A 12,675-nucleotide genomic window follows, 5' to 3' on the forward strand; every position below is an offset into this window, starting at 1 on the left:
ACAGTATCAAAAGCAGTAACCTCCCCATAATTATCAATTACCCTGTTCTTTTTCCTGCATAGCAGTTGTCACTATCTAAACTGCTACATATTTTAACTTAAATCATTTTTGTTATTTCCTTAGTATTTTTTGTCATAAAAAGACCTCATCTTCTATAACCACGTACTATGGAGAAGGCACCCCATAAACATTTGTTGAATGAATTCCTAGGTACATGCAGCTGCCTCAGGAATTACTCCCAGGGCACTAAAGATTTCTCATAAGAACAGAAGGACATAACTTGTTCATGAATCTGGAAATGGACAGTGTGTTGCTTTGAGCAAGATATCCCCGAGGACAATGGACCTGGCAATGATACAGGTAATCATCAATTCCAAGTCAGACTAAGAGCCATTTACATTACACTGCCTGTACTCTTCCGGTGAATTTCAATCCCAAAAGGATTCTTCTTAATGAGGACATCATAGAGTCGACTCTCAGAGGTGCTGGATGGAACCCTGGGTATGTTGAGAGGGACTGGAACTTCATACCGGTTGTTGTTGGGATCATAAATCTAGGACCAGAGGAAACAGATTTTAGGCAAGTATAGTTGTCTTGAAACCTGTACTCTTAGTAGAAACTTGATGTCTTTGACAAAGAGTCTGAACGCTACATTTGTCTTCTTTAAGCTCATGATACTGGAAATTTAATTAACAAATCAAAGAACAACGTCACATTTACTATTTTGATCTGAGTCTGTCATATCTCATTTTTTTTTTTTTAAAGAAGATGTTGGGGGTAGGAGTTTATTAATTAATTAATTTTATTTTTGCTGTGTTGGGTCTTCGTTTCTGTGCGAGGGCTTTCTCTAGTTTTGGCAAGCAGGGGCCACACTTCATCGCGGTGAGCGGGCCTCTCACTATCGCGGCCTCTCTTGTTGTGGAGCACAGGCTCCAGACGCGCAGGTTCAGTAGTTGCGGCTCACGGGCCCAGTTGCCCCGCGGCATGTGGGAGCCTCCCAGACCAGGGCTCGCACCTGTGTCCCCTGCATTGGCAGGCAGACTCTCAACCACTGCGCCACTAGGGAAGTCCCTGTCATATCTCATTTTTAAAGCCTGTATTACATAAACACATTCCTTTGATATTGGTTCTACCTTGGAAAATCAGTCTGGAATTATGAATATATTCTTTATTACTTTGTGTGTGGTGTGTGACTGTATGTGAATACCTGAAAACATTTCTGAACTGAAAAAAAATCCCCCCCAAAAAACATGATGGAATATTACTCAGCCATAAAAAGAAATGAAATTGAGCTATTTGTAATGAGGTGGATGGACCTAGAGTCTGTCATACAGAGTGAAGTAAGTCAGAAAGAGAAAGACAAATACCGTATGCTAACACATATATATGGAATTTAAGAAAAAAAAAATGTCATGAAGAACCTAGGGGTAAGACAGGAATAAAGACACAGACCTACTAGAGAATGGACTTGAGGATAACGGGAGGGGTAAGGGTAAGCTGGGACAAAGCGAGAGAGCGGCATGGACATACATACACTACCAAACGTAAAATAGATAGCTAGTGGGAAGCAGCCGCAGAGCACAGGGAGATCAGCTTGGTGCTTTGTGACCACCTAGAGGGGTGGGATAGGGAGGGTGGGAGGGAGACGCAAGAGGGAAGAGATATGGGAACATATGTATATGTATAACTGATTCACTTTGTTATAAAGCAGAAACTAACACACCATTGTAAAGCAATTACACTCCAATAAAGATGTAAAAAAAAAAACCCAAAAAACCAAAAAAAAAACCCATGAACTCTACTTGATTAAAATAATCATAGATGTCCTTGTTAAAAATGGGGTCTAAATTGACTCACTGAGTACCTACTATATTCTTACCTGATACTGTACTAGACACAAGGATCACTAAACTGAGTAAGACACAGTTATTGCTTTTAAGAAGTCCACATACTAATGGAAAGTGAAAGAGAGGTGCCCACACTACCTGAGTGATACATGTTAACGTAGAGCTATACAGAAGTATTGTGAGGTTATAGGAAAGGAAATGTCTAACAATGTTTCTGGAAGACTGAGACAGTTTCATGAGGGAAAAGGCTGAGTCTTAAAAAGATTTTCAGTCATTAAACAAGCACAGAATGAAAATCAAGTGCTTCCTGGCAGAGATATAAATGCAAAGGCACAGAGAATTAAAAGAAAGAGGCAAATATTTTGGAGAGGCTGCTATATAATCAGGAGGTAGAACAGGAAAGAATTAAACCTGGAAACTTGATCAAGTTCCTTTATTTCAAACCCATTAGGCGCTTACCACTTGCCAGTGTTACAGTGAGGATAGAAAGATGAAAGAGTATCATCCCTACATTAGAAGATGTGAAAGAGCTCACTGTCCAGGTTGATATCAGATTGTCAAGAACATTTCAAGCAATGCCACACTGGCCTGAGTCTTTCGTTTATTCTCTCAATAAACTTTTGAGAACTTACTATCTCCTAAGCTTTGTGTTACATTTCAGGAGCACAGAGATGAAGGGACAAATTCCTGCCCTTGAGAAACTTACAATTCAATAATGAAAAAGATATCAAAAGCAGCCCATCGCTTGTCCTGAGATGTAATTAAATCATGGGAGAGAAAGAGATCAGTACACTCTTGTAGGTATTTCATATATCCCAAATTCAGTGTTCAGAACTGAACTCATCACTTTATTTTGCCTAAGCTCAAACCTTTTCAGTTTTCCCATTCCAGTTAATGTCACCACCATCCATATAAAGACGTAAGCTAGAAACATGGTAATCGTCTTGATGCTTCTCTCTCCCTCATAGACTACATGTAATTAATCACCAGATCCCATAATGCTACTTCTCACTCTCTCAAAGATGTCCACTTCTCCATCTCCTTTCTGTACCTGGTTTAAGCTCAGTCCCTCATCTGGATTTCCTAACTGGTAACCTCCTAACTTGTCTCTCCTTTTTCACTCTTGACCTCCCAACCACTTTCCTTACAGTAGACACAGAAATCGTTTCAAAGTGCAATTTGGAACAGGTGTCACTGGTCCATCAATGGTCTCCGATTACACTTAGGATAATGATCTAGTATATTGTAGCATGGCTAACTTAGAAGAGCAGACTGATTTCAGAGTTCTGTAACCTTGACTAGCAAAGAATAATGGAAATGAAAAGTGCCAAGTAGGTACTTGACACATATACTGTAAACACATACCTTAAACTGTAGCATGTTATCCTTATGGTAGGTCACATTCAGACGGAGGGAGTTCACGGGTACGGAGGGCAAAGAGGAGGCATACGAAGACTTTAAGGAGAGGACAGCTGTGGCCCCATGTAAGTCATACTGAACATCACTGACAGAGTATAGATCATTGACAAAATAGCACAAAGGGACTCCAGGAGAACCGGATACCTGAAAAGTAAAGCCAAATCCAGCTCAGCATGAGTTCTAAGATTATCAGATATAAAGGGGCTAGAAAAGGCAATTTGCAGGGAGATAAAGATAAACCCAGTCGTTTTCTTATATACTCTTTGGTAGTGACATCAGTTTTCATTCCTGGTCTCCATGTAAAATATCTGTAAAAAAAAGTCCCACTCCCATCCTTACCTATTCTTCATATCCAGATAAAAACTCAGGTTACTTTGGAAGTCTGTCCTTTCTATGGATTTTAAGTAGTGATATATAGGCACTGGTGCTATGCTTGTGAAATTGTAGATTAAGTGTAGAGGATTTTACAAAATTACAACGAGGTACTACCTCACAATGTTAGGAATGGCCATCATTAAAAAGTCTACAAATAACAAATGCTGGAGAGGGTATGAAGAAAAGGGAACCCTCCTACACTGTTGGTGGGAATGTAAATTGGTGTGGCCACTGTGGAAAACAGTATAGAGGTTTCTCAAAAAACTAAAAATAGAGTTGATATATGATCCAGCAATCCCACTCCTGGGCATATACCCAGACAAAACTACAATTCAAAAAGATACATGCACCCCTATGTTCATAGCTGCACTATTCACAATAGCCAGGACACAGAAACAGCCTAAATGTCCATCAACAGAAGAATGGATAAAGAAGATGTGGTACATATATACAATGGAATACTATGCAGCCATAAAAAAGAATTAAATAATGCCATTTGCAGGAGCATGGATGGACCCAGGGATTATCGTACTGAGTGAAGTAAGTCAGACAGAGAAAGACAAATACCACATGGTATCACTTATATGTGGAATCTAAACCATGACACAAACGAAGCTATCTACAAAACAGACTCACAGACATAAAGAACAGACTTGAGGTTGCCAAGGGGGAGGGGGGTGGGGGAGGGATGGATTGTGAGTTTGGGGCTAGCAGATGCAAGCTGTTATACAGAAGATGGATAAACAACAAGGTCCTACTCTATAGCACAGGGAACTATATTCAATATCCTGGGATCTTGATGTACATTAACACCGTCACTATGGTTACCTCCCAGACACAGCCGCGGGCAGTACAGTTTTCTGCAGAAGCACCATTCTCGTCAGGATAACAGTCTATTTTTTCTGCATCCCTTATCTTCACATCCCACTCCACCGTGTATATTCCTCCCAGGACAAGATCAATTTCTGTGATAAGGGCCACCTGTAAGAATGGGAAAGTATCAAGCAAATGTACCCTCAGGACAAAGACCTTGTAAGGTCTGAAACTTCTTTTAGGAAAGAAAATAGAAATCAGACCAGACTTTCAACAATCTAAGCAACATAGCACCGGAGCTTACACAAAGCGAGAGAGGGCAGAGATCTAACCAGTAACCACAGGGGAAATGGCACAGTTCTATCAGAATTTGTACATAACATTTTGAAAAGAATCAGGTCAACTACAACCTTCTGTAATCACCCCTTTCTTTCCTCCCCTGACTCCTCTTCTGTCCCTTATTTTGTCAGGAAGGCTCTCTCCTGCAGCCCCCTTGTAGCACAGCATACACAAGCACATGGTGTCACCCCATACTGAGCTCATCATTTTGTCCTCCATTCCCCAAACAGCATTCCCCATTGGTCTGGAGTAGGGGCAAGAACACAGAAATAAGAATCATGTGTGGCCTGGGTTCTCCCCTCCATTCCGCTGTGGAAACTTAGACAAACTATTTCAATTCCTCGGGTCTCAGTTTCACCAACGGCAAAATTGGTGAGTTGGCAAAATCATTACATTTCCTTCATTTCTAACATCCCAACCTCTTAATTTCCCCAAGCTCAGAGCCTCAAGACTTGAAATTTTCTTTGAGTCCCATCCCCTAATTCAAACATTTAATATTTTTCTATGTGTTTTTCTTATGGTCATCTCCTCTTTAATTAGTAATTTCCATAGTGAAAGTTCTCATTTGTCTAGAGGCATAAAATCTCATGCTAAGGATTATCATCTTTCTTCCAGCCTCTCCCCAGTCTACATTCATCTTGCTCTTCCCTGTACCTCAAACCCGACCCCAGAACAATGCTCTCACAATGGCACATATGGACTCAAGGATCAATATGAGACCCTTTGAGAATCAGATCAGATCCTTCTTATTTTGGCACCTAAAACCCTCCAAAATCTGACCACAAGTTAATCTGTCCAAACTGATCCCCTTCCAAAAGTGGATCCTACCCATTCTAGTTATTCGGTACTCACAGACTAACAGAAGGCTATTCTTAGTCCCGAGACTGGCTTATTCTGATACTTCCACCTTGACTGCTTTATCTAAGCAAATGCCCTTTCTAGGAAAATGGTGCTTATCTGGGGAACTTACTGCTAGCTGCCTGCCCTCTGTAAAACTCCCTTCTTACTATTTCAGTTTAGAGCACTAAAGTTCTCGATTAAGAACTAATTTTTTGAAGCCATGTAACACAGCTGTGGCCATTAATAGGTAAGTGCAAGTCCATTGGCCAAGTATTTCTTTCTTGATTTAAGGGCCTGCCCCTCCCTTCCCTTCACCTTCACCTTTCCCTTTTCCTTCCAGCTTCTTCTTCTTTGTTTATTTTTATTTGTTCTCTAACAAGGCTAGAGTGACTGGAATTAAGCCACCATTTCTAATCACAAGAGAAGAAAAGACCTCAACCCTGACAACCGTGAGCCACTGAACCAATGCCAGCAACTGACTACTTCCTAAACTTCCAGTCCCATAAGGGAAAAAATCCCAATTTGTTTAAAATACCAATTTGCTGAGTCTCCTGTCACTTGTAGCTGAACAAATCTCTACCAGATGTACCACCTTTCAAGGTCCAGCTCTAGCCCTGATGTCTCCAAAGGTTTGCTCAATTACTCCGTTAAGCTTTGAACATGAAATTGGGCAGAATATACACTAACATTTCCTAGAGGGTTGGGTTGCCTGTCCCCTTCCCAATAGTTTCATGTGTTTCTCCACCACCTAAATTCAAACAATAAAAGAGTTCCTTTGGTTATATATTTATTAATATATTTATCAAACATTTAATTAGTTTACTTTTATATGTGCATCTTTCAAATGGCTTGCACTTTTCTGTACACACAACTAGCCATACAATACTTTATTTCTAACTTTATAATGTATGCACCCTCAATGTATGTTGTCAAGACAAAATGTCAAATGCAACCAATATATCATTATAGTAGAAGATTAAATTTACTTATTTTCTCCAAATTTGGACGGTCCCTCACAAACCACGCTGACCCAGCAGCTCCCAATCCCAGATCATTTGGAGCACCTGTAGCAGGGGGTGTTGGGGGAAAGGATTCCTCATAACACTAAGATTTCAGAGGAGCTGGTTACAGCCTATCCAGGAACTTCAGGCCTCATTAAAAGTGAGGAAAATTATTTTATTATTATCACCTAACCAAGTGAGTAGCCATTAGCTAAGCTTATCCAATTCTTTGACTTAAAATATTTCCTAAAAATGTATGTGTTGGAGTGAGAATCTATATAGCTCAATACAGTAAAAGAAAAAAAAAAAAGCACCTCGAAATTTTAATGAATGGGAATCCCACCTCCCACCTCAACCCTTCTAGCATCAATCAATCAGCAGCTTTCAGACCCGGTTTTCCTCCAATCCTGTTCCCGACACTCCTGACTTCGCTCTTCTTCTGTTCGAGTCAGAGAGGACAGAAGACTGAGGGACAGATAAGGGAATAAAGATGAAAGGACCAGTTTACCTCCTCCCATGTCTCAGCAGCTCCTTTGTTAATCCCAGCTCTGGCCCACTCTTTATTTTTTTCTGTCCTAACCCTCTGACTCCCCACCCCAGTCTTCAGAGTGTGCTCTGGTCCTTCAGAAACCCATGCAGGGCTTCCCTGGTGGCGCAGTGGTTGAGAGACCTCCTGCTAATGCAGGGGACACGGGTTCGTGCCCCGGTCTGGACTTGGCAAGAAGGAACATCATAAGCGATGAAGAATTCTTTACAAACTATCTCAGCAAAATGGGGTTTTACCTGGAGGTTAGAATCATAAGTGACATTAGGAGAAACTTGAATTTCGACACCGTTGTGTTTCACTATAACATTGGTAGGTTCCTGGGTCCCAAGGATTTTAATCTCTTTAAATGCTAAATTATTGGGGTCTGTGTAGGTTGATTGCAAAATCTTCACATCCAAGCGGTTCTGCAAAACAGTTAAGTACAAGGATCTGCCTTAAATACACAGATTCTCAAATCACTCCAATACTTCATCCTAGACCGGATATTCAAAACCGCTCCAAATGGCTCTTAGCTGTCTCCACTAATGTGTGCTCAAGTACAAACTTATTTTTCCCCTGCGGGGGGCAGAAAAAGGAGAGAGAGAGAAACACATATACAGAGAGAGAAATTTTTTAAAACTTCATTTAAAAAGACTGCTTTGATTTATCCATATCATTGCCTCCTTTTACTAACATTAATGATTCAATTATTAGGTGTTAAGTCATAAACTGAAATGTGGTCACCTATTGTCATAAATGAAGCTACAAATAAAATTACACACATACACAAACACATATGAGCTAACGGTCAGACAAAAGCCCACACTTAAGATTCATAAAAATATACTACTCACTTGGGTGACGGAGAATTCACATAAGAGGTAGACTTTATTGGCCACAGTATCTGAAAGTGAGATTAAAACAAGTCAGACTCTGGCCTGCCCACTACAGAAGGACAGATTTCATCCTGGCACTCCTTGAAGCTACATGTTGAGAATGACAAGATTAGAGAGAGAGTGTCCAAGGCCAAGACACTGTTTTCACTTTTCCTTCCTACCTTAACCTTGAAAAGGTTCCCTTCCAAGTGCTTCCAAGGCATATGCCTCAAGCGAAGCTATTTCCTAAGCTTGAGCCACAAGAATCTTTAATGTATTGGAGACAGATTAAGAAGCATGGCTAGATTCGGGTGCACTAGAAAGGTGTCTTCTCACTGCCTGACTAGCACAGGTAGGTTTTACACATCATCCACGTTTGTTCACAAGTATTTGGAGGGAAGATGTCTGCACTGAATGGCAGAAACAGTCTAGAAAACATTTCTTTCAGGTGCCCTTTGATAATAAAATGAGAGCCTCTATATGCAGCTGGCCAGTGGGAGAATTCTAAGAGGTAGAGATGTGTTTTCCTTCCCCTGTGGTCCAACTACCCCTATTCCTGAACAGCACAACCGAAATAAAAATTCTCGTCTCAAGTGATTGATGTTACTGGGCCTGGTGAGATTTCTCCCACCGCTGAATGACCAGCAGGAGTAACTCGAAGATGCAGGTTTGGAAACGGCAACATTGTGCTCACCTTTCGTTTCCCCATCATCCCAGAAAAGTTCGCCTTTTGCTTCTTTGTTGTCATCCAGGGCAATGATAAGACCAAGAGGGTTCCTTCGACTGTGAGAAACAAGATTTATGTGAGAGGCAAAGACTTGGGACTCAAAGAATTTTGCTAAATGAGCTGTGAAGGAGTCTATCAGATTTCAAATGGGACAAGTCACTAGCAGCAGATGGCTCTGCTTTTCTTCAGGCACAAAGGCAAAAGCAACAGGGGCATCACTTTCTAGAATGGGTAATGTCACAGGCGAGAGCACCACTCCAAACATTAGCAATAAACATCTATGAAGGAGGCAAGAATTTAATCACCAGGATCACTGCAATAGCTACAATAAAACCTGCTGATGCTATTATTATTTTGAATACAGACTATTAGAAGAGAAAGAAATCCGAGACAATAATTGGTTCAGCCTAATCATTTTACAGCTGATACATGCAGGAGAAGTATTGACTGCAGTCAGGGGGATATATTTGTTCCCTGCCTAAGAACCATGTTGACTCAGAAAGCAAGAAAATACAATAAGGTCCATCTATTTAATGGCAATTTTCCTAATTTGATTATTTATTATCAGTTCATTTCCAGAGAGAAAAAGAACATTCTAATTATCTGCTTTATAACTCAGAATATAAAACACAAAACACTACTCAAAAGATGCTGAAATAGATGCACATAGAGAAAGAGGGAGAAAGAAGGAGCAACTGCATTTAAATCTCTCCTTATTCCACCCCTCCTCTAGACCACCTCCCGATTTCCTACTCCTGTTGCATCCCTCACACTCCCTATTATATTCTTTCATAGGTCAGCCTTCCACTGTTCCCTGTGCAAGCCAGGTTCCAGGGTCAACAAAATCACCTGCTTTCACTTAACACGCATGTACTGAGTAGCTTTCATTGCTAGGAAGTCTAAGAGATACAAAAACAAATAGACCAGAACGACACTGATGACCTTAAATATGGTAAGAAAGATTAAACATATTCACCAAGTAGTCCAAACAGAAAGTAAAGAGTGGCACAAAAGTTAAAATCCTTACAGGAGTCCACAGTGACACTTGGAGCAGTAGGTGGCCTAGATATTCTTGAGGACACTGCATACTCTTAAGGGCTCACCCACTACAATACTACTTGGCCCTAGATAAATTAAACACATGGTCCCTGAAGGGTGCTAACGTGAAACCCAAGTTGACAGCAGTCCTGGCTTGCAACCAAAGAGCAGGCTAATCCTCTCTGGGGGAATGAGACCTATTTGGATCCTTGAGATCACCACATTTGAAAAACCAAAAAATTACTAAATACACGAGGTAACAAGCCAACATGAAAGAAAGTTGGCAAAAACAACTAACAATAGATTTAGATTCCACTAAGGATTTTAGATAATAGAATTTTCAGTTACAAAGTATAGAATAACTATGACTGAAATACTTAACAATATTAAGGGGAAAAATGTATTAAAAAATGACCAGAGAGGGCTTCCCTGGTGGCGCAGTGGTTGAGGGTCCGCCTGCCGATGCAGGGGATGCGGGTGCGTGCCCCGGTCCGGGAAGATCCCACATGCTGCAGAGCAGCTGGGCCCGTGAGCCATGGCCGCTGAGCCTGTGCTCCACAAAGGGAGAGGCCACAACAGTGCGAGGCCCGCGTACCGCAAAAAAAAAAATGACCAGAGAGTTGGAAGTGGCAGCACACCCTCTGCTGGAATTGTTGGGGAAGATTTCTCGCAGATGAAATCAGAGTGTAATTTGGAAGATGATTAAGAATGTATCAGGCAAAGAATGCTGAAAAGGGTAAGAAGTGCTGAAGCCCAGATGCAGGGAAATAGATGAGTATGTTTGGAGAATAACAAGATTTTTGGCATGGCTGTTCTATAGGTGTGTGGTAAGGTGTGTCAGGAGACACAGGTTAACTTGAAACCAGATTATGATTGGCCTTGAACAACCTACTAATGATAGAATTTAGACTTTAACCTGGGAAGCAACAAATTGAGATCTTCACTTTGGAAAGACAATTTTGGTATCAGTGTGCAGAAGAGCATGAAGCTGAATAGTTAGAGAAAAGGAACCCAGGTGGTATTTGGATATATAAGTATTTTCCATCAGTATCACAAAAGTTTAAACTTGAAAAATTATGGCAGTAAGGAAGGTTCAAAAGAAAAAGACTTCTAACCTCCAAAAAACTACATCTATTAAAAGCAAATTAGCTAATACATTTAGAGACACAGATGTGAATGTGTGCCTCTTTAGTACCGATGGAGTCTATAATTTGAACATCAAAGAATCATCAAGGAGAATGAGTGACATGAAGGAGATCTGAAGTGCACAGGAAGTAATTTTTGAACCCCGTTTTGCATCACAAGAAAGAAATGGCTCAGTGGGAAGAAAGAAACAGGAAACTGAGATTATAGGGGAGTGGAAAGTGGACCCCACTCCCTAGAAATGAGAATGAGGAGTCGAGTACATAGCACGGTAGAATGATGGTCTGATAAAGGCAGGTGGAGTGATCAACAGATCCCGTTTGCCCGGAATTGAGATGTTTCCCAAAACATGAGACTTTCAGGGCTAAAACTGACGTATTCCTAGGAAAACTAGGAAGGTTCACCACAATGCAGCTCTAAGTCACAGCTTCCCCAGAAGAGGCCCAAAGAAATCCAGGGAACAGAGTTTGATGACCACACACACACACACACACACACACACACGCACACGCCCTTCCTCCCCACATTCCACATAATGCTTCAGCATCTTCTACATGGGCAACAGATGGGAACAGAAACAACTAGGTGTGTCAGCCTCCCCCTTAAAGGAAACTCCCAGCCATGCTATACCTGGCCACAGTGGTTGTGGCTGGCTGCTGTGTGGGGAAGATGTAGCCTCCTCGAAGGTGAAGTCCAATTTTGTCTCCAGGAAGTTCCATCTCCACTTTTTGCTTCCTCCATTTCACACGGCCCCCCTGACGCACGCAGACAAATCAAACACAGTGGCATGAGCTCATCACTGCTACCTCTTAACCACACGCGGAGTTATCTCCAGCTCTTTCCTTCTCCCACCTAGTTGAATTGCTATCTAGTCAGGCACCAAGCAAGAAAAGGAAAAGAACTTAAGAACAATGGGTTTTGTGATCAGCTGGGCGCTTGGGGAACATATATCACGCTGAGGCTATTTGACATACATTATACAAACGGATAGTTTTCTGAACAAGAATCTCACTTATAACCAGGCTCAAATTGTCCATCGGCCCCAATATTTGCCCATGAGACATTCTATTTCCATCTTTATCTTGCTGCTGAATAAAGTGTATGAAAGTATCTTTTTCAGATTTCATCATGACTGATGTCGAGTGACTTCGTCTCCCTTTATTGACTCTGCTATGAAATCACTGCAAACACGACAGAAACATTCCTCAGTGCATGGATAGATGTTTCTGTCTACCCAGACGTATCTTGTCTATGCAGCTTGAAGAGTTTAAGAAAAGTCAAAGCTACTTACAGTCTCATAGTCATACCAGACGGCATCAGGCACATATGCTGTCACTTTCTCTGCACCCTGAAATTAAAACAAACTACTGTCCTTTATGGCCCAGCCTCTGAAGGGGATAAAACTTCTTAATCACATACTGAGAATGCATAAATGGCCTTTCTTTTCTCTACCAACTTGTGCTTTTCTTCTAACAGAGGCAATAACCTTGCCACTCAAAGAAAAATCCCAGATGGAACCATATTAGGAATAATAATCATAGTATTGAAATAGGTGTTGTGGTAAAAATTCCAGCTTTAGAGGCACAGAAGCAGATGTGATGACAGCGAGGCAGGGAGACAGAACAAGGAATGCGGGCAGCCTCTAGAAGGTGGAAGAGGCACGGAAATGGATTTCTCCCTTAGTGCCTCTGGAAGCAACCGGCCCCATCAACATGGTGATTTTAGCCCAGTG

General features: G+C 41.3%; 1 protein-coding gene across 2 annotated transcripts in view; it reads right to left on the bottom strand.

Annotated features, from left to right (window-relative positions):
• The window catches only part of MGAM (maltase-glucoamylase), a 102,764-nt gene that overhangs the window by 32,735 nt on the left and 57,354 nt on the right, over positions 1-12,675 (bottom strand). For both annotated transcript variants that reach the window (XM_024758017.1, XM_024758018.1), the window contains 8 exons: positions 12,235-12,291; positions 11,574-11,698; positions 8,730-8,818; positions 8,015-8,064; positions 7,418-7,585; positions 4,470-4,622; positions 3,213-3,410; positions 399-553 (listed from right to left, as the gene is read on the bottom strand). In XM_024758017.1, coding sequence (XP_024613785.1) covers positions 399-553; positions 3,213-3,410; positions 4,470-4,622; positions 7,418-7,585; positions 8,015-8,064; positions 8,730-8,818; positions 11,574-11,698; positions 12,235-12,291 — 995 coding nt within the window. The remainder of the gene's footprint in view (positions 1-398; positions 554-3,212; positions 3,411-4,469; positions 4,623-7,417; positions 7,586-8,014; positions 8,065-8,729; positions 8,819-11,573; positions 11,699-12,234; positions 12,292-12,675) is intronic.

The sequence above is a fragment of the Neophocaena asiaeorientalis genome, unplaced genomic scaffold, assembly GCF_003031525.2.
Source record: "Neophocaena asiaeorientalis asiaeorientalis breed wild unplaced genomic scaffold, Neophocaena_asiaeorientalis_V1.1 scaffold206, whole genome shotgun sequence".
NCBI classification, from domain to species: Eukaryota; Metazoa; Chordata; class Mammalia; order Artiodactyla; family Phocoenidae; genus Neophocaena; species Neophocaena asiaeorientalis.